Source organism: Alexandromys fortis, unplaced genomic scaffold (assembly GCF_014885135.2).
Source record: "Alexandromys fortis isolate MF-2015 unplaced genomic scaffold, M_Fortis_MF-2015_v1.1 scaffold_69, whole genome shotgun sequence".
NCBI lineage: Eukaryota > Metazoa > Chordata > Mammalia > Rodentia > Cricetidae > Alexandromys > Alexandromys fortis.
In genome coordinates, this window is record NW_026067951.1 from 4087607 (window position 1) to 4111196 (window position 23590).

Here is a 23590-nt window from a genome sequence, read left to right on the forward strand (position 1 = left end):
TTGCTCCTGAAATGCTGTTTGGTCCTCACAACCACAACATTCAACGTGTTTTCATGGCCCTCATTTCTTCTTGACCCTTCAGGGGCACCTCAAAATTGAACCTGTTTTTCCTGTTTCCAAAATTTTCTCCTTATCATTGTTCCCACCATTGCGAATTCCGTCCCCATTTCTTCCAGATAAACCAAAACTTCATCACTGTTGCTTTAATTATCAGTTTTCCTTCTTTACAACACTGTCATTTATGCCTTAGTCACTCACTCCTTTCCTAGACATTCTCAGGAAAAGGAGCATCCTTCTCTGAGTACAAGATAACAGACTGTGCTTGTTTCTTACCAGTTTATTCTTCAGCATCCTTTACAGACCCTCCTTTATCTAACACAGAAATTTTAATTTTTTTAATTCTAAAAATGAAGACTCTCTAAAACTATCCTATAAATTATTAGCTAAATCTTCCTTTCTTCCATTGCATTTCACATTTGTGAGACTTCAGCTTTCAGATGATGCTCTCATTCTCTCTCTGTATGAATTAGGCTAAGCTAGTCCATTTGCTTGTAATGTTTAACATCATCTCTATATACTAAAAGTCCGTTACTGGTTTTAAAATTTTGTAGAGATGCTATCTTTTCCTATATTCAATAAAATAAAATTTATTTCTTCTTTGAATTTCTCTGAGTTCAATATGCATGTCTTCTTTTGTAGTTACTATTTTTTCATAGTCTTTTATTGTAGTGATCTATAAATTTACTTTAATGTTCTTAGATTTTAAGTTCTCAAAAGATAGTCAAGATGAAGATAACAACTATAATAATCTGTTATTACAAGTTCCTACTGTATTCCAGCATGGAACATTACTAACACAGCATTTTACAACTGTCTACCCCGACCCCTTTTTGATACAATTAAGTGAAGAGCTCAAGTGCTCAAATACTTAAGGAGAATCAGAGCCAAGAATTGGATTTAGGCATGTCTGATTTTAAAGGCCATATTTTTACTCACTAAGTAGTATTTCTCATCGTCTGCAGAACTGGCAGATAATCACTGAGTAAAGCATGTACTTCTTAGGCTGGGGGGATGGCTCAGTGGAAGGTATAGCCTGACACCTAAGATCATCCTCTGATCTCCACGAGTGTGTTCACACGCATGCATACACATACATGTACACATGAAACACAGAAAGATTTGAAAAAGTTACCCTTAAGTCCTAACAGTTAGAATAGTTTACTTAGATCTCTAGCTTCTGAAACTGCTTGGGTAATAGTCTGTAAGAAGAAACAGACAGCTTAGACTTCTACTCTTAAAGATTGAAAACACGGTGAAGCTTGTATACCTCATGATTAAACAGAACATAAAATGCAAAGAAAAAGAAAGATCTAATTCACCTGGATTAAGTAAAAGAATAACTTTTGTCTCTTTTCATGGAACCATCAAGGCCAATGAGGCAATGAATCAAGGCCATCCAAAAGCCTTGCTTACATAATTTAAAACATACTTAGACGAAAGTCTCCAGTATTTCTAGTTTCTGAGGCTCTGACACCAGTGCTGTGAAAATATGGTAACTGTACCTTGTTGACAGAGTCAAAATCAATGTAAACTTGAGGTTCAGTTTTACATATAACTGGTAAAATTACATATGGAATGCCTAGATATTGATGTGAAGAAAATGGTGGCTGTTGCTTTCTACATATAAGCAGCTAAGAACTGTAATCCTCTGAGAGCAATGTCATTATATAGCCCAAATCCCATCACAACAAATACCTTTACAACAGAGATGTCTGTATAACAAAAACCCTTTCAAGCTTTGGCTGACAGCCCACATATTTCAAGCAATATTGGATGTGAGACTTGAAGTTCACAGTAATGGGAATTGACCTGTATTTCCAAACGTAAGATTTGAATGATTTCATCTCTAACTCCTATCCCATGATACCATGAGTCTGAGTGATATACGACCCAAACCCATGAGTATAAAAACACAGAAATAAAACCATCAGTGCTCTTAAAGGAAGAATTCCTTCCTTTCACTTGGGGAACACTTATCCATGAAAATGAAGCCATGAAATGGAGCAGATGGTGCTGTTTTTGATCTCATCTCAAAAACTGAGAGACAAAATAGTGAGGTGTCTGAAGACTGATGAGTAGCGGTCAGATATATACTTCTAGATGGGCTACATTTCTTCACTTTGGTGAGTCTTAGTATCCTCATCTGTAAACTGTGACTGATACTATATACCTTCAAGATTTTGGTAAAAGCTAAAGGAAGACATATATAAATCTCTCACTAGAGGACCTGAAATACTATATATACCCTCCAAAGTTCCCTTACTTGGATTCACTGCCTTTCTTTAAGAGCTTGGGCTTCTGTAAACTATTTTCATGAAATTACTTAGAAAACCTAATAAACAGAAGTTAACAAAATATATAGTATGAACTTGGAATGGATAAGATATTTCTCAAAGGAACATGTATAGAAAAGACAGAGTCATACACAGAATATATTTGACTGAGAAAAAGGTTTTTGGGGCCAATGTAAGGAACACACATTCAAAAGATATGGAATAATCAATCAGGTATCATAATACAATTGAGTTCTGATTATTTTGTCAGAGGCCATTTTGAAAAACACCAATAAACCCAACTTCAGTGCTCTGTTTTCCCAGCAGAGGAAGAAATGGGCATGCTGGTACAGCTAAATTTTCTCTGGGTACTACTTTAGGTGATAGGGCGGATTCTCACTTGAAAACGACTTAGCTGAGAATCATGCATATACTGTCTCTCCTAAGTAGGATACTATTAAAGTATTAAAACGAACGTCTAGTTTCTTTGTGTGGAAAATATCTACATATTCACAAAGGTTTCTAATATAATCCTGATTTCTAAGGTTTTTATATCTTACTGATTTTAGATCTGAGTTTCCACTTTTCTAATTATAGGCAATCAAATTTGTAGACAAAAAAGTCTAGTCTCTTTAATAGATGTAGTGTTACATGGAATGTCTAAAATAAACCTAGTTTATTAACAAAAATCTAAAGGCAAATATGTCGATCTTTATAAAGTGAATATTGGCTATGGGCTTTTAAAGTCCTTTTAAAAGCTCCCCAAAGCTCAACAGAGCTCAGCACTATAGAGAACAGGAGATGACCCAACACTTCACAGAATTACAGAATATTGGCCTTAAAATTTTCTTACTCCTTTATTTTCAAAAGGCTCAGAGAAAAGTGTGAGGCAAGGTTCATGCGCTAACTAAAGAGCACACACTAGTCAGGCAATGAGCTGCCTCTTAAAAGACGCACATAAAAATGAAACAGGCTAGAAAGAAATAGCAAAGCACAGAGGAAAAGGAAGTGTGATATCCAAAGAAGACAGAGAGGCCCTGAGAGGAGAGACTGAAAGAGAACAACATCACTAAAGAAGAAGGTTAAAATTGAGACAGAAACCCAGCGGTAGCAGCACAGGAGGTATTTTAAATGTAGTTTACAGAGCTTACAACACAGGACTCAAAAACACAAAGCATCAACCTAGTACAATTCTTGGCCACTGTTTTAATGTAATTTACACCCCATCACCATTATCTTAAAATGGAGGCAGTGATAAGCACCAAACTTTTCTGGTTAATCTTACCTCTGATGAGGGTGTAAGCCTTAAGTATTTCTGAAGGTGTGTAAGAATCTCAGGCCCTTAGGGCATTACCCTGGCTACAGTAGCAGGCACAGTTCTCCAATGATCACTACTGGCCCCGAGGAGAAATGTCCATCCTCAAAGTGAACCCTTTCTTTATCCCACCAGTGGCATCACACTAACAGTTTGCAAGCCATTTCAACGTCTCCACAGGCCATGGAAAAGTGTGATTTATTTGTAATTCCACGAGTAATCATGGGAAGGTAACAGAGTTAGCCTGAAACACAACGCTGAGAAACATTGTTTCTTACAGGGTCAGCAACCCTACCCAGAGGCCACACTGCTTAGAAAGTGACCTCATAGGAGCAGTCAGGGGACCATAAAAAGCTGGGCAGCATTCCTGCCCTCCTTCTTGAGTCCCACCTGTCCCAGCAGGCGGGAGTTCTGGGAGGAGCCCTGAGGCACAGCTAGAACACCAGGGCTGCCAGCACCAGCTGCTCTCAGACTGCCTCCCTTTCCTCTTTGTCGCCCTCTCTCTGGTGGAGGAAAGGCTCTGGGAGCTCTGGTCAGCCCAGGGATGCCCGCCCCAGCCACTAAGCCCACCCTGACACCTGAGTGACCCCTACCCCCTGTGCCACATGCATTCTGTACCTTTACTCTGGGGAGGGTTCTGACTCCGGTCCCGGAGGACGTTGATCTGGTAGACAGCTCCATAAGGCTCAAAAAGTTCTTTCAGCTCCTTTTCTGACCAGGATCTAGGGATCTGTCCGACAAACATCTTAATGGCATCTGGGTCTGGTTGGTCTGAATGATCCAAAGCTCCGTTCATCTTGTTGGCTGTGCCGTTACTGTCAAAAACGGAACCAGGAGCCAGAGTTAGGGCTTCAGGGTGAAGGACAGGAAGAAAAAAATAGTGGGGGTTGGGGTTGAGGAGGCGGAAAGAGGAAGAAGAGCACAGGGGAAAGTGCCTAATGACTCGTAGAAATTTGATGAACTAAAACAAAGCAGAGGCACCATTAGGTTGCTTCTCAGCAGCAGCGCGATGCTTTCACTGCATGCTGCTGCTGTTCAGCACTGACTCCCAAGCACAGGGCAGTGCCTTGGCCGCCTGTCACCCAGGGCACAGACATCTCAGAATCCAGGCTTGGGAGGCAGCTGCAAGTTAAGTGCAGGTCTCAATTGGCAAGAGTGCCATCAGCACCTCACAAATCGGCAGCATTATCAGCTCTGCACTGGTTATCGCTGGGAAAGAAAGGCAGAGCTGGGTTGCTGCTGGATTTCTCACCCTCTCCCCCTTCCCCGCCCTTTTTCAGAGGTTTTGGAAGAGAAGAGAGAGGTGGTAATAATAAAGTCACATGGAAAGAAAATGAAACACTTGGCAGTCCATCAGATGACTAATGCAAGATGCTGGTGATGAATTTGCAGAGTGCGAGAGGCATCCATGTGTGCATCAAATTAGTACGTTGTTGCTGCTCAGAAAGGAAAGCGCTCTAGCTATGCAGCTCAGTGCAGCTGATTGGCTGCCTGCATTGGAGGAAAGGGCCAGAGCTTGCGGGGGGGGGGGGGGGGGGGGGGGGGGGGGGGGGGGCGGGGACTCCCTTTTAAAAAGCACATTGTTTATGGGACCCAGCACAAAGGGCTTAATTCAGAGAGGCAAAAGTGATCGCAGAATTACTTGCTTTGTGTTGGGAAAAGAAAAAAAACACAGCACAGAAAGTTGAGTTCCCACTAAAGGACACTGAATATTTTAAATCTTTCACACTCCATAAATTGCTCTCTGTATATCTGACTTCCAGATGTTGCACTTAAGTTCTAAACAATCACACGTTTGGGAAAGAAAAAAAAAGATCTGCCTTTTCTTTTCCTAGCTTCAGTAAATATTTGGGGTGGATACAAAGAATTAAAGCATAAGCTTTTATGTCTTTTTTCCTATCACTTCCCAGACTCACATTTGGGACAGAATACTTGTTTCAAACCTGATATGGTGACGAAGCCATTCCTTTTTTACCTTGGACAACCAACCTCTTTGAACTAGAATAATAAAGTAAACCAAACACCCTCTTCTTCATAATCCCCACCCAGCACACCATATATCCTAGCTCCTATCTTACGAAGACTACAAGCTTCTGAATGGCCCCATATGTAGCAGAGTACTTTTGATCCAATTCCTCAGTCTGTGAAAATATAAAGCACCTGAACAAGTGCAAAGCCTGCTGGTGACCTACAGCCTTGCAGGTGAGCACTCCACTACATAAGGAGGTCAGAAAGGAGATGACACTAAGCTGTAAATTTCAGGTGTAGACTCACTGTCGCCTCAGAGAAATATCAAAAAGTACTAATATTAACAAGAATTTCTTCTTTTTGTTTGTATGTTTCTTGCAACAAAATAACACTGTAAAGCTGCTACAGGTCTAGGCTCACTAGACCCAATCACTTAAAAAAAAAAAAAAAACAAATAAAAAGCATGCCTCTATGGAATGGGAACAATTGGGAGCAAAGGCAGGAGGATTCTGAATTTAAGAACAAACAAACATATACAGTGAAAAGTTTGATACCCCCCCCCCCCCACACACACACCTAAAAGTCAAAGGCTTTTAGAATGGAGAAACTTCAATTCAGATTTAATCCAGAGGGGAAATAATGTCAGATACTCTTCACTAGATTTTGTTTGAATTTCTACTACCTCCACCTCCCTATTTTACTACTTTGTATTTTTATCTTTGAAGTAAACAATCAGAGTGTCTAACTTGAAGCATTTTCAGTACATTCTCTAATCAATCTTATTGTTACAAAAATGTTCTACTGAATAAAATATTGAGTACAAGATCTTTTTTCAACAATTCAGGTATAATGCAATGCTTGTTTCTATTAGAGCTAGAGTCTTTGTTGTGTTCTCATGTACCTCTACTTATTTCCCGTCACTGAAAATTCAATCAACAGTTTAACCTGTGGGGCTGTGACTGCACAGGGTGGAGGAGGCACAATTCTTTGCAGTATACAGTTTTATAGCACTTTGAAAGAGAGTGTGGCAAGACTCACTTTGGCACAGGAAGGACTTGTGGTTAGCGCTGTTGACAACCAGCTAGATGCAAAGAGGAAGGTATTGCCACAGGTCTAAGCTAACAGAAAGCAGAAGTTGGACTATGATTAATATAGTGCAAGAGTTAGGCCACAGTAAACTTGTCTAATATCTAAACTTAGAGTTCTGGAGTAAGCACTTGTTAATGTTCATATCTCAAATGAACATTACTTTTATGCTTTCCCAAATAACAGAAACTCCCTGAGTCAAAAAANAAAAAAAAAAAAAAAAAAAAAAAAAAAAAAAGAGGAAAGCTGTAGAGAAGGATGAAGGCTTCTGCCTTTGGTCTTCATATAGTAGAAAAGTGCTTATGTAGAATCTCTCCCAGTCAGCTATTCTTCCTAGACACCTAGAGACCTCCTATCATTCAAAGGGCATGCAGAGCAGTGGCAAAATGTGTGGCCTCTGTATCCTGAGATCATCACTTTCTAACTGTGCTACTTTGAGCTTAATTCTTCATCTATAAAGTGGCAAGAAGATTCTGCCCCATTGATTCACATGACTCAGAATAAGTATTCTATAAATGTCTGTTCTCACTGTGTGCATCTTCTTTTCATAATTGGAATGAACTGCCACTATAAATCTATTTTCCAATTAAAACTTCTTTTTGTCTAAATCCAAACACAATATCCTTAGTGATAATAGCATCTTACATACACCAATACTTATGTACACCAATACTATGTGTGCACTTTATATTTTTTGTTTATTAGTTTTGGGGTTGTTTGTTTTGCAAACAGAGTCTCACTATGTAGACCTGCCTGCTGGTCTGAACTGGCTATATAGAATAGCCTGGCCTTGAACTCAGAGATCTACTTACCTCTGCCTAGAAAGAGCTAGGATTACATGGATGAAACACTACATCTGGCAGTTTTACATTTTTAATCCTCAAGACAGTCCTCTGAGAAACTAGTGTTTTTCAAATGCCAACATCTGAGAAATAAGTTCTGTTCCTAAGGTTACCAGATTATAAACTACAGTTATAATCCAAATCTATGCCTCCTGGGCTCCAAAGTGCAAAGTATGTTTAATCCACCATGTGGCCAAATATTCTGTACAGTCTGGCTTTGAGTGGAGTGCATACAGCTCCTAACAAATCAAGGGGAAGACAAATTCCAGAGCACGGCCTACTGGGTCTCCAGAATCACACTCCCAAATAAAAAAAAGCAGTGCTGGAAAAAATTTACACACTTGGTTCTTCTATCTGGAAAATATGCTGCAAGGCATCTAAATTATGAACCTTTAAGTCTTCTTTGAACCCCATGTCTTTTCAGTCATCACATAAGATCACATCACATCACATCACATCACATAAGGGGTCTGTCCAGATCCCTTCATTTCTATTCCCACAGAGTCACTTTGATGAGTAGCTGTCACCCACCCTTATTTACATCCTTTCTTATCTGCCATTTTGCAAATGACTGTTTGTATCCACTGGGAAATGTACAACAATTCTGCCTGTAAGGAAATTCAGTAATATCTAGTATAAATTAAAACCACCACCAAGAATTCCCAATCAAAAATTTTTATTTGTGAAAGATGTTCATATCACAGTGACTCTCCTATTATTACTGCATCTTGATGTATCTAACAATTTTGTTAATTTTAACACACCTAAACTTTTCCTTTGGACTCTGAATCTTTTGTCTTGGCTGAAGTTCATTTCTCTTGGCAATGTGGTGACTTCTGTCCTCATGGGTTTGTAGGTATAGATACTTCTCAGTAAGCCAAAGATTACATGCTAATTATGTTTTAAGTTAAGCTTTTGGGGATTCCCTGACAGAGGTCATAAACAGGCATGGTATTCTTCATAGAGAATTACAGCTACCTATAACCCAACCTCAGCAAAACCATCTACTAAAATCTTTGTCAAAAAAATAATTTGATGGACTTAGAAAATTAGGACTAACTTCATTTTCCTCGCTCCCCACCTTCCTTGTAACCCAGTGTAATACCTTTTTTTTAAGTACAGAAATTTATATTCAAATCCAATTAATATTTACCGAGGGCCTACCCTCTGCCAAAACCTTTGCCAAGTATTTGACACACAGCATCACAATAGCTTCAGCTGGAACCATCTTCATTTTATAGATGAAGCAAATGAGAGCCACGGGGGTAATGTGCCTTTTCCACTGGAACACCATAAGGAATCATGACTATAAAATATGGATGTGGTAAGACCTAAAAGCCAATTGTCTTTTGTTCCTGATCCATGAGAACTAGACTTCTTTGGAGAAACCCCGAGGTAGTGTTTCACATGGACTCTGTGAACTCTTGCAGATCCTGGACACAGACAGATACATCTGTGGGCACCTTGCCTAAAAACTTCAGCAAGATCCTGAATACCAATTCTTCTTTTGCCCTTGGCAAAGAACCTACTCTAAGACTCCTCTAGGACAGGTGCCAAAGGGAATGAGACCACAGGTCGGAGAGCACAGAGCCAGGGGACATTGTCGGTAGGAGTCTTAGGGCCAAGATGAAAACCCAGCAATACTGGGAGGCTGGTGAGAGTGCTTACATTGTGCTTTTAGCGCTGTGCTGACCTACTTACCTACTCTATTTTCTAGTAAGAAGAAATCAGATCAACAGAGAATATGCAAAACTGTCCGGAGTTCCTCTGAGAAAGCAGGATATCATTAAAAATAAGTGGCTTAATGCATTATTATTAACTTCAGGAAGATGTTTTATAAGAAAGACCTAGAAAATTTCAAGCTTCCTTTTCAAGACTAAAAAAAAAAAACACAAGAGAAACAGATTTTTGATTTTGTTACTTGTTCCTGGATAGTCTTCTGTGTTTAACTCCCTTTATCTATATAATACGAGTAACAGACTTTCAAAATGGCTGTGATGAGTTCCAATAAAGACCCATATTAATGTACTAAACCAAAAAATACTATGGAAAATGAAACTGCTTCTCATACTTTTGACTAAAGATAGCTGATCTTACTGGTGTTTTAAATCATATTATTCTTAACATTTTTGTTTGTTCTTTACCCGTGTTTATTTCTTGGGATAATCAACGTAAGTTCTATTCGAGTGTATGCTGATGGAAGGGATCCTTACGTGTATACTTGATCATGCTAGGCACTAGCTGCATATGGCAACTGAGTCCTGAACTGTGGCTAATGTAACTACATAAATGAATTTTTATTAATTTTATTTAAAGCTCTAGAAATAAATATACTATCCTCTCTCCTTTAAAAACCCCGATTAGAGTTGAGATTCACCTAAATATATTATTTTAAGGGAGCTGCTTTGAAAACTCTATTAATTCTGCGTTGCATAACTCTACGCAGATAATGGGTCAATGGGGCTGGTCTTGGCTCAGCATCAATTTTACTGTGTGCCCTCTTCTCTTACCCAATCCCCTTATAAACCAAAGAGAATAAATAGCTTCTTTTATTTGGCTATAATTTCTACAACAGGCTATAAGAAATATTAAGTTCCTATAAATACTTGTGTTAATGTTTTTTTTTTAAATATTCTACCTTCAGTGTGTTTGGGTATGGTTTGGATACAGAGAATGACTACAGAAAAGATAATTTAGAAAATATAACCAGTGGTCTAAAACTCTGGTATGATGCCCTTTGTTTAATCCCCAAAACTCATAGGCAACTACACACAAGTCAGAGAGCTGACAAGGTGTCATGGACACTGTGGGGGGAAACTCAGGTTCAGATGGAATTAACCGTGAGTACCCTGCTGCCAAGGGTGCTGTCGAAGAGGCAGCCCTCTCAATATGTGCCAGCATTCTTCATAACAAAATGAGCTGCAACCCATCATTCCGTGAACTGACAAAACCACTCTCTTAATAGGTTTAGGAATCATTTTTAACACTTCACTGTACTTAAGTGATAGCACACAAAAAAGTAGGCTCGTTGGATGTCACAGAAAACTATCCAAGATTGAGCTGAATAAGTAAAAAAAATAAGGACTGGCAATGGGTCTAATGCTTCAGGCAGGCCTCAGGATGAGCTAACACTCGTCCGCACTGTCCATCTTGTATTGGTCACTTAATAAGAGGATTCTCTTCTCCACAGATTAGCAGGATGGCAACCAGGCGACAGACAGAGCCACTGTACGGTTGCCTGTAGTCACAACTTATCCAACTTTCTAAAGTTCAACTGTCACTACCAACTTATTACAGTTTTTCAATTTTAAAAAAGAAAAGAATCAGAATTTCAGCTTCAAGCTCTGGAAACTGCAACTCCTCTTAAAATATTCCTTTAAATGTCTGACATGACAGAAGCCTCCTGGCATCTTTGCTGGCTGCCTTTCAACAAGGTGCAGTTGGATACTGGTAGGCTGCCTGGCTGTGTACTAAGTGTAGTAAGGTTGTGGGAAGTTGAATACTTTTAATAAACTTAAAACTCTCTTGATATCAACTGTATCATCTATAAGATATAATGATAATGATACCCTTGCATGGAAGATACTGTTATCATTCATCATGTGTAACAGACCTTTTGAATTACAGCCATACAAATTATAAAATAAGGTCCAAGATCTTTGGGATCTAGGAACAGCTGTGCATCAGCTCAAAAAAAACTTCATGGAAAATTAACTGGAGTAAATATTCCCAAAATATCTGAAATAGGTAAAGCCCTTCTCCAATGCTCAAATTTTAAGTAAATTAGCTTGTGCTATTCTGAAGAAAACATTCAAGGTTACTCTTGTACACATACATGCTATACGTGTATATAAAAGCTTTGACAAAAAATGAGGGGAAAAGAAATGTTCTAAGAGTGTACAGGACATCAGCTTATTTCACCAGCAACTTGGAAACAACACATTTGTGATGGATATTTTACTAAATTATTAGAGTTAATACTGGAATGTATTTCAGGGATCTGAAATCTATACCTCTGTTATTAGGATAACAAGTAACTATTACTCATAGGGAACTCTTTCTCTTTAGAAAGGTCACAAACGCCAGCGTCTGAACCAAGTGAAAAAGAAACCTTATCTCAGTTTGACTACTAGTAAGGAGAAAGCTGGAAAACCACACAAAGAAGTAAATTTAGAGGCATTAGGAAGGTACATGATGGCTGAACACACAATAACCCTTGTTGGGAAAGAGGCAAAGCCTGACTATAGACCGCCCTCACTAAAAAATTCACTTCCTGCTGAGATTCGTCAGAAATAGTTTAGTGGGCTTTAGGGCTTGGGCAGAAGGCATTCTCACTAGAGGGTAGAGGTGTTTCAGATGAATGTTTAGAAATCTCAACAGGGAAACAATCATCCCAAACAAGATTTTTCAGAGGCTCTCACCTTTCAGAACTGCACACAGACTCATGCTGACACACCCTCTCCTGGGTGGCCAAGGTTACTACCACAGCTTCCACTTCCCAGTCTTCTCAGTCTGCTTTACTTGCCCATACCTGACTGCTGAATGTTACTGTCTGCTGTAGGCAAGTAATCAAAAATGGCTCTTTAGGATGACTGAGAGGAGACTGTTTAGCTATTGATGAACTGAAAATTAGATCATTACAAAAAGAAGACAAACACATGAAATCAAAATGACCACTGATATTTTTTTATTTTACTCCCACTATTTATAATCTAGTATCAAGTAACAAAAATAAGATATGCCCCAAAGAGGGGCAAATAATATAGACAATGTTAGACCCTAAATTAACCTGTACCAAATGCCCCACCTACCCAAAGACCAGGTACCTTCCTGGAATACTGGGAGTTGTAGTTCTTAGAAAATAACAAAGTTTTATGTTCGGAAAGTACAGTTACCTATGAGTTTATAAGCCCCACAACAAGTGCTTGGGGCCACTCACCTGGAAAGTTTTCAGGTGATAGTCCTGATTAAGTTCCATTGTGGTGAGTATTTAACATTTTTTAATTTTAAATATTTTATTCATTATACATAACAACCAGAGTAACCCCTCCGTCATCCTTCCTGCCCCCCCCCATCCACTCCTTGCCCTTTCTGATATGGATTCCTGGGAATTACCCCAGGACCAAGTATTTTAAGAAAAGCTTGCTTTAATTTGGCCAAAATAGTGGGACTGATTTTTCTGGCGAACTTCACAATTAACAACCCAATACCTGATTTCCTATAGACTAAATTTTTGTGGGTATTACTCTCAGGGAAAGTGATTCCTGCTTTATCCACTAGCACAAACAGTGGCTGGATTTATTCATGTATGAAACAGCTGCCAAGGAAGATTCATATCTACTACCTCCACTCACTCATACATGCTGGTTGCCCAAGTCTTAATTCTTTATGGAGAATTCAAACACTCTAGATTTATCACCACACAGAGTCCTTTTAATTTCTTCCCATTCTTTTTTCATTTCTATAATTCATGTCTATAAATGTGTATATGTGTGCATACATGTTTGAGTTGGTGTGTGCACATGTATGATACATGAATGGAAGAGGTCTATGCTTGATGTCTTTCTCACTTTCTACCTTACTTTAACATTTAAAAAATATTTATAGTGTGTGCAAGGTATAGGTATATTTGTGTTGGTACAGATGTGTCACAGTATGTGTGGGGATCAGAAGATGACCAAAAGAGTTCATTTTTTTTCCACCATGTATGACCTAGAGATCAAATTCACCAGACTTCTTAACAAATATAGTTACATAATGAGCCATTCAACTTGCTTCCCACTTTATTTTCTCACACAGAGTCTCCCACTGAATCTGGAGCTCACTGAACCAGCTAGTCTAGCTGGTGAAAGAGCTCCATGGATATGCCTGTTTCTTCCTCCCTGGAGCCAGTATCACAAATATATGCTGTAGTATCTGTGAGTTTTGGTTGTGTGATATGTGTGTGTGTGTGTGTGTGTGTGTGTGTGTGTGTGTGTGTTGGCACTGGTGATCTAAAGTAATGTCCTCATATTTGGTTGGCAAACACTACTAACTTAACCAACTCCTTAGCTGCTTCCCATTCTTATAACTATTGAGGGCTTTGTCTATGACAGATACATGCTAAGTATGAAGGAGGCATCTGAAAAATATATAATTTATGTTATTAATGACCAGTGACATATATGAATCAAGATATAAAGTGATACAACATTAATGGAACACAATATATGGAATGGTCCTTTAGTAAGGCAGTAACAAGTGACTAATATAGCCAAGGTCAATGTTTAAGTAAAGTTTAAACAAATGAAAGCCAAAGGATGGTAAACTCTTGGTATTTCATTTAGATAACCATGTGAGCTAAATGAATGGCAGTGGGGACAAAGAAGGGTGAAGGAAGAGGTAAAGGAACTCTGACATAGGCGATGAGACTTTAGGAAAAGCAGCCCCAGAAGCACTTCCTCCTAAGCATGCATGCGAGACCCAAGGCTTGTGGGCTACTAGGAGAGAAGTCTGGCAGAGATCCCTGGCGGGGATGATGGTCAGCTGTGCTACTGGCCTTGTAAAGGGTCATAAGCCAGTCCCTCAACCAACACCTGTGGTGTATATCCTGGAAGTCCTATGAATCAAAATCTTTCCTCTCCTCTTACTGCTAGACTCTGCCAAGTCCTGGATAGAAAGTCTGTAATTGCAAACATTTCTTTTACAATGTCATTATGAAAATGGTCTGATCATGACTATCTAACTTCAATCTGAACAAAATTCTAGCACAACCTTAAATTCTGTGCATCTAAAAATAACGTTTTCTTGTGTGTTTTGCCTCCTATAAGGTAAGGTGTGTGGGACGGGATGGGATGAGGCATATTCACGTTTGAGGGTGGGTGAATGGAAGGGTGCATGCATCTGTGTGCATGCAGAGGCCAGAGGATGTAAGTTGGGGGTGTGTCCTGTTCTATTGCTCTCTGCTCTCTTCCTTATTTCCTTAAGGCAGGGTCTTTCATTAAACTTAGAGGTAGGTTGTTACTCAGCAAGTCCCTGTGGTTCTCCTGTCTCTATCCGCCACAGGATTAAGTGATGTGGGAGTGATTTCTTATTAATAAAGAAACTGCCTAGGCCCCTTGATAAGGCCCACCCTTAGGTGGGTGGAGAAAACAGGAGAATTCTGGGAAAAGGAGTCTTGGTGGAGAGTCGCCATGGTTCTCCCGCTCCAGACAGACGCAGGTTAAGATCCTCCCTGGTAAGCCAGCTCGTGGGCTACACAGAATATTAGAAATGGGTTAGAACAATATGTAAGAGCTAGCCATAAGGAACTGGAACTATCCGGGCCAGGCAGTGTTTGAAAGAATACAGTTTCCGTGTAATTATTTCTGGGTATAAGCTAGCCATGCGGGCGGCCGGGTGCCGGGGACGCAGCCCTGCCGCTCCTATTTCAACAGATGGCGCCCAGACGTGATGGGCTAAATCCACTTAAAAACCTGAGAAGGCTTAAAAATAAGGGAGAGAGAGTTTAACACAGATTTTTGCTGTTTTGTTGGTGGCGTGCTGTAGAGAGATTCCTGATTCAGCTACAACAGCAGAAAAATAAGCTACATCATTTTAAAGCGCGGCTTCCTGGGGGCTGTGCTGCCAGCATGAACTCTGGCTTTAAAGCATTTCAAGGCTTTTATGGGACTGGATGTTTGTGTTCCGCTTGGGATCGGAGGAGAGTGCTCTGAGACCGTGCAGATGGCTCAGAGCTCCCCGCCTGCACCTGGGCAGAAGGCAGAATCAGGCTTAGGCAGGCGGAAGAGCATGGCGGATTCCTGCCGCTATACAGAGACGCATTTTCAGACTGCGCAGTGCTCTGCATGTCAGATTTGGCTGTAACTTGGATGAAAAGAGTTTCTGTGCTGCACACTCAGTCTCAGAGTTAAACTGCTGAGTGCGGCTCCAATGTGGACTTGCTGTGTGCCTGAAACTGTGAATGGTTCAGGGGCACCAAATGACTCTGAGGCAGGAGCGGCTGCTCCATGCTGAACTGTGCTGATCTCAGGCAGGAACTACCGTAATTACCTTAAAACCGTGCAGTTAAGGTTTAGACTGGGCAGGACACAGGCAGTACCGTATTACCTGTAAATGGTGCAACTTAAGTTTTTAAGAAATGCTTAACATTTTAAGAAATGCTCCTGTATAGTAAAGAAATTACAGATTCACAATAAAACAGATTCAGACACTGTTGGATAAATGTACGTAGGCTTGGGAAAGAGAAGAAAAAGAATATAAAGAATAAAGTTAATGTCTTAAAAAGAAAAAGGGTAAAGTCTTTAAAGAGACAGAGTACAGAAGTACAGAGAGTTATAGATTAAAAGAAATAAAGAAATATAAGCCACGTAAAAATGGAAAATTCACAGAGAGTCTGGATTATGTACATTGTGTTTTCTTTAAAATTTTTGACTGTGAAGGAGCTAAGTACAGAGAGACATTTCATTACATGGGCTGCCAATCTAAACCAAAATGGATATAAGGGTATTATGATTTCAGAATTTGGGTCTAAGGATATGATGCTTTGGAGAGGGTCTTCTTTTGTTTTTGCAGAGGATGAGACCCTGTGGATTGCATCTATTCCGATTTGGTATGATAGACCACGCCCTCCTGAAAGGTTGCTGTGAATACCCTCAAAAAATTGCTTCGCTCAATTGCCAACTGAGATGAAACTAGCATACAGGTTATATCATGAACAACCTAATTAACGACGCCCCTATTCAGCAGGAAGCAGTTTGTAGAGAAAAAACTACGCCCATGTTCCCAAATATTGTTTATAAATGTTCTTTTACATTTAAAGGGGGATATGATATAGATATGAATAATTTGCATTGGTATGGATTTTATGGTCAATTTTGTTATATGTATATGTATTTTTGATCTTGATTAAGGTATTGTGATTGTGTAGTTCATTTAAAAATGTAATGTATAATTAGGAAATATAGGTTGTTAATGGATAATCATCGCTAATACTTAAGCTTGTAGTCATGTTAGTTAGATTTTCTAGATATATAGAGAGATATTTTAGTTAGATAGGCATTCTTCATATCTTTCAAAGGCTGCAGAATATGGCATTTAAGATATTTTAATAACTTAGGGTTTTTCATGACAATGAGACACATTTGCTCCTGGCAGCACCAATCTATTTCAAGAGGAAGATGGGCATCGAAGAGAATCCTTATGGAGTTTGATAGCCATTTGGGCAAGAAACTGCTCTTGCCTGGACTGTTGCATAAACTGGACACAGAGAACCCGCAGAGAGAGGACTGCTGAACTTGCCTAAAGGTGAGATGACCTTTTGGGGTTCCTGCTTCATGAAAGAGTCTGTGAGACATTCTGCAGGACACAGCAAAAAGTGACTGAACTGTCTTTGGAATTTCTTGCTTGATGAGAATGTCTGCTGGATACTATGGGCCTGTAGGCCGAAGATGGATGCCCCAACGGTACAGAGGAACTTTGGGTGACTGTCCAGGCAGCGAGATGTCTCTGTCATTTCTAGAGTTTTCTTATTTCTTGTTTGATAGGTAATATTATATCCTTCTGGAGTCTTTGATGGAGTTGAAGAATGGTTAGTTATAGTTTTCCTTAGTTATGATAAGAGATAAAATAGATATAAATATTGTAACTGTAATTCTTACTTGATAACTGTTTTGTTATATGTAATTTTACTATGTTAAAGTTAAAGCCTTTCTTTTTTGTTTAAACAGAAAAAGGGGAAATGATGTGGGAGTGATTTCTTATTAATAAAGAAACTGCCTTGGCCCATTTTATTGGATAGAAAATTAGGTAGGCGGAGTAGACAGAGGAGAATGCTGGGAAAAAGAAGCTGTGTGAGGAGTCGCCATGGTTCTCCCGCTCCAGACAGACGCAGGTTAAGATCCTCCCTGGTAAGCCAGCTCGTGGGCTACACAGAATATTAGAAATGGGTTAGAACAATATGTAAGAGCTAGCCATAAGGAACTGGAACTATCCGGGCCAGGCAGTGTTTGAAAAAATACAGTTTCCGTGTAATTATTTCGGGCATAAGCTAGCCATGCGGGCGGCCGGGTGCCGGGGACGCAGCCCTGCCGCTCCTATTTCAACAATTAAGGCTACAGATGCTCATAGCCGCACCCAGATTTTAATGTGTGCACTTGAGATCCAAGTTCAGGTCATGAATGTATAGCAAGTACTCTTACTCACTAAGCCCTGTCCCTAGCACCTCTAGTGAAGTTTTATGCTCAACTTCTCTAGTATTTTAATGGCTTTATTTAATGGTGTTCCTGAAACACCCAATAATCCTGAGAAAACAGTATTTCCTATTCAACAGGTAGTCAGACTGAGTGCCTGCTTGTAGATGGTGACTGCATTTTTGTTTCCCAGCCACCCAGACCCAAATAATCACATAGAAACTATATTAATTACAACATTGTATGGCCAATGGCTTAGGCATATTCCTAACTAGCTCTTACATCTTAAATTAACCTATTTCTATTCATTTGTATTGCCATGAGAGTATGGCTTACTGGTAATGTTCTGGTATTTTTCTTTTTCAGTGGCTATATGGCATCTCCTTGACTCTGCCTACTCTCTCTGTCTCTGTCTCTGTCTCTGTCTCTGTCTCTGTCTCTCTCTCTCTCTCTCTCTCTCTCTCTCTCTGTGTGTGTTCTGATTTCCTGCCTGGCTTTACTCTGCTAAGCTTCTGGTTGAAACAGCTTTATTCATCAACCAATAAAAGCAACACATATACAGAAGAACATCCTACATCACTTGTTCTTGCTCTGACTTCCTCCCTTCTCTGACCACTGAGCCTACAGAAACAATTAATTAAACCCCTACATGGATACAGTGTGAAACTGTGAAATTCTTAATGACAGGGATGTCTTATTCAATTATAAAATTAATAAATACTTATGCAGCGACTCTCACAATTAGGACACTGTTTAAGAAACTGAGGACAAATCAATAAGAAAAACCAAAATAAAAAAAAACCAAAATAAAATACTCTTACAGAGATTATATCCTAGTGGATAAAAATAAGCAAAAGCAAAATTTAGAAGTATCATTTCAGGGGGGAAAGTAAGTTGGGGAGAAAAAACATTGAGTATGGTTTTGCAAATGAATAAGGTAGTCAGGCAAGGCTTCGTCTAGAATTCTAATGTTGTCCCTGTCTCTTTTTAACAAATATTTTTTTAATGAAGAGATCTAACAGGGCAAGAAGTCTGAAAGGTTGTAAACATTAAATCTCATATGATTTGTACCATGATAAAAAACATGCTATCCCATGTAGTATTGTTCTGCCAAATCTTAAGAGCCAATGCGCTAATTCAAATGAGCTTTGTAGCATACCCAGTTTTCTCTCAAGGCCTGCTGAGTTTACCTGTCATGTATGCTCCATGTCCTAACCCTGGCTATCATCTTGTCTTTGTACCATAGACAAATTACTCAGTGGTCTTTCCCACTCTGCACCACAGGACTGGGAGTTTGCTGAAGTTGGTTATAACCTGGCAGTCAGACTTTACCCACCTTTCTGTTAAACAGTGATTACCCATCCATTCATTATTCATTTCATCATGTTCAAGTTGGTCTCTCTTCAGCCTGCATTTGGCATATCTTTCTTGGTCATTTATGACCATACATGATGTGCTATCCAATACAAATAAAATGCAATTGCAGCTGAAAAAAGCAGCTAGTGATATGTAAGTTTATTAATTTCTTTTACATTCGGATTTGGTAGATTTTCATGCAATAAAACCATTTAGGAAAAAGAAAATCCAAATGACAACTTACTTGGCTAGTTTAAATCCCTAAATTGAAGTATAAGATGAAATCAATACTAAATAGAACATACTGATTTAGAAATTTGTAATCCTTCTTTCCAATAAGAAATTACTCCCCCTGCCCAACATTTTTTTTTTCGAGACAGGGTTTCTTTCTTTGTGTTGTCCTGGTGGTCCTAAACTCACTTTGTAGTCAGACCGGCCTGGAACTCAGAGATCCACTTGCCTCTGCTTCTTGAATGCTCAGATTAAAGGCATGTGACATTATTACCCAGCAAGAAATTACCTTTAATATCTGAAATCACCAGGAAAAATGCCAAAATGTCTTAAATCAGAAATAGACTTTGGCATTTAATTACTTATTCTTAAAAAATGGAGTTAACCTCCTAAACAAACAGAATTAAAATAAGGCTATGCATTAAATTATAATGATTCTTATACTAAGAGGTTGAATATCATTATATGAAAATTCCCCATAGATAAATTTTGAGATATTTCTTCATTTTTGACACTACATCTAGCACAACGAATACAGATGATCATACAGCTAATATGTATATATATATATGTCTCATATATCTATCTTTCCTAAACACACCCAGATAGATGGAGTCTTTCAGAATAAATTAATTTTAAATCAATTCATTATGGACCTACTCTACTTCTAGACTCTGCTTTTTGAGGCAGCAACCAAATCAACGTTAAGTCATGAACTTAAGAGAGTTCAGGTTCCTCAACATTAAGGGAAAAATTAGTATAACTATGGTTGTTACCTCCACTCTAAATAATTCATACATCAGCACAAGCTGGCAGTTCAGGACTGATCAACACTAAACAGTGGTACAATGATATATGAATATTTTTGGAATGAAGTAAGATCATGGTTAATTTTATATTCAATATTCATAATGATGAGATGATTCCAGCAAAAATAAGTATCATTATTACTAACATCATAGCTAAAGATTCTGTCATAAACTTGCCTTACAGGCTGAGTTAGGTACCACTGTGACAGGAGAGAGTTAATTCCAAGTACCCAAAGTGCACACTCTGTCTCTAGCTGTAGCTATTGAAGGAACTATAAACAAATGTAACTAGGCTTCGCTTGCTGTCAATCTTGGCGGATGCCTTTATTATCATACTTGTTTCAATTGCAATTTAGGTTTCCATGGAGACACAACAGTCGGCTCCAGAAAATTATAAGATAAATGTCAGGCAGCGATAACAGTGTTAATGAAGCTTCAGTGACAAGCAGATCTGTGCTTCAAATAATAAGCCTATTTTCTATTAGCATATGTGGAACCTGTCAAAAACCTGAAAAGTATTAAAAATTAAATATCTATATTTAAAAGAGGGGAGAGATCACTCTAGAAATAGCTTACATCTCTATGGTTGGTAAATTAGACATTCGTCTTGGCTCTTAGGGTTGCTTCAGCTGGCATCCAGAAATGCAAAATGCCTTTTTTTAATCAACCAATTGTGGCATAATTTTTCAAATACATTGTTAGGGAGTAAGTTCTTATTTTAGGAGCTGAGACCTCTACTAATTCTGGTCATGAAATGTGGAGAGCTTTAAAGAAATCACCACCACAACTCATGGTACCTGGACTAATTTAACCTACGTATTTCTCTCTGTTCTGTGATACTAGATAGATAACCAATTGGATCACCAGTATCCAGATTGTCCTTGAATATTCTACAGCTAAAGATGGGCCACTGAAATTTTAGTGGGTCAGAAATAACAACTGTAGCTCTTTTGAAATTCGATGCATTCTGAAGATGTAGTCTACACCATCAAACAAGGGAAGATTCTATTAATAAAACTGAAGGGAAAAGAAATTTCATTTTGGGGGAACAGATATAAATATCACGTAGGGATGAAGCACATTTTTATCTTATGTTCAAAAATGTCCTTTCAGTATCATTAGTTAGAAACAATCGTCAAGTTCAAGTGGTTAAGTTATAGGTGATATTTCTGCAAACCCAGAAGACAGACCTAAGATAGATCTGTTCATTTGAGTTTCTCGCACAGTTAATGCTATCTTTGCCAACTCCTACACTGTTGTTTAACTGAATTATTATTACTATAAAAAGGAAAATTTCCCCCTTACTTATGTAACAAGTGTTTACTAAGAGCGTAATGTATGTTAGTCACTGGGTTTGGATCACAGTGACAACACCCTATCTGCAAATGTCTCATTGTTTAGTAGCTTATACAATCTAACACCCAGTGTTCTAAATACGATGTTTTTTTTTTTCTTTCCATTCAAAGCTTGCTTTATTTTGAAATTATTATATGAGTAAGTATTTCTGGGGCAAGCCTACAATTCTACTTTAGGAGCAGCAGGCTGTGTAAAAACACTTCCATGACTCACTATCACTCTGGGCTACTATTAGTTAACAACACTCTTCCTGAAGAAAGTTAATAGAAATCAACCCTAAAGTCTAGGATGTAAGTGGGCTAGGGTGCTAGGGTGGGAACTTTCAGCACCACTTGGGGAGAAGGTGCAAGTCCTTGCTACCCACACAGTATGTCTTCTCTGTAAAAGTTCTTTTGTAACTCCACATGCTTCCTGTTGTTTGCATAGTGCTGCTTCCCATTCAGAGGTGTGATACATCAGCAGACTGAGATTCAGCAGGAAGCAGGAAAAAGATGGATGGCTTCACCTGGAGCCTCTAGTTACTTTTCTTAGTCACACTTAAACTCTATTCTTTTTAGCTTGGTTCATCTCACCATAAGATTTAAAAACTCAGGGATGTTTTTAAAGGGTTGGTCTTTAAAACTGCCTTAGGGAGCTGGTGAGGTGGCTCAGAGGTTAAAAGCACCTGTTACTTTTTATAAAAGACCTGCATTTAGTTCCTAGTACCCATATGGTGGCTCACAGCCACCCATAACTCCACTTCCAAGGGATTCTATATTGTCTTCTGACCTCTGTGGGTACCAGCGGTGCATGTGATACAAAGACATATTTGAAAGTGAAAACATTCATACACACAAATTAAATAAGTCTAAAAGTATCTTTTCAAAGAAGCTGTCTCAATTTCTTTCCGTATAAAAACCACAATAATCTTTTGAATATCTTGTAGCCAAGCTGACTATGCAGAACAATAAGCTTTATACTGTGGCTTACATGCCACGGTGTATGTGATACTGGTATATATGCTGATCATAAACTCAAAGACTTCGGAGCTCGAAATTCTACCAACTCACTCAACCATGAGTCGTCCTCTCCTCAAAGCAAAATTACATAGAAACCAAAAGCCTGTACCATGTTCCCCCACCCACTTCCAAGATGATTTTCCTGCTATCCTACTCATGAAAAGACACAGAAGGAAAAATACTTCAAAAAGCACACACAAAGCCCAGAAGACTAGCCCTTATGATTGCTGCAGAGGTTCAAATTGGTGCTCTGAATGTAGGGAATACACAGGAAAGATTATGAAACTTAAATTTAACAACTTTGATGATGGGATGTAGAATTTAGAACTTCCATCTGTAATTAATGTCTACTACTATTCTACTAAATACTGGAAGAGGAAACATCTGCAGCTGTTGAATGGAAAACGATTATCAACAGCTTGCCTTTCTCACGAGTGTAATCACACAACTTCATTCTTCCAGAAAACTTCTGTTTGTAAATATTGTATGTTTCATCCATTGTCTTTTTATGAGAAAACTCATAATACTCAGGAAGTCAAATACTGAAACTAAAAAGTTACCTGCAATCATTATTTCTGATATTGAAATAATTACTTTGATTTTTTAATAAGACCACAGTATTAAAATAGTTCTTCTGTGTTAAAATAACAGCTGTAAACTGGGGAAACCAAAATTGCAATCATAATTTTCCTGAATTGACAGTATTTGCTAAATAGCTTTCTTGAAGTGAAAGAAATTATACACGTGGGAAATAAATAGGATATTGTATTTTGTGTGTAGCACTTGTTTCAAAAACAAGTTCAAAAGTGAAAGCTGAAAATACAGGTTTCGCTCTCTGAGATGTGCTTTCTTACTCCTGTTTATCACGTGGACTTTTGGCTATGTTTGCTGACTTGAAAGCAAGAGGCCAGTGCTGGCCACTGCTGGAACAGCAGCCCCCTCCACATGCTGGTGTCTGTTTGATTTTATGTTTGCATGCTTTTTTTTAAATAAACAATTTAATGATGGTAATCAATTCAAATAAATCAAAAGGAGATTTCCTGATCATTAGGGTCATTCAAATGCTTCTATGAAAGAAGCTTTTCTAGAACGTGGAATACTAGTAAATATTCCTCTAGGATTTGGGA

At 38.7% G+C, this 23590-nt stretch overlaps 1 protein-coding gene across 16 annotated transcripts in view; it reads right to left on the reverse strand.

Moving 5' to 3' along the window:
• Window positions 1–23590, reverse strand: part of Celf2 (CUGBP Elav-like family member 2) — a 520719-nt gene that overhangs the window by 158917 nt on the left and 338212 nt on the right. For all 16 annotated transcript variants that reach the window (XM_050150619.1, XM_050150620.1, XM_050150614.1 and 13 more), the window contains one exon: window positions 4267–4463. In XM_050150619.1, the coding sequence (XP_050006576.1) occupies window positions 4267–4463 (197 nt within the window). The remainder of the gene's footprint in view (window positions 1–4266; window positions 4464–23590) is intronic.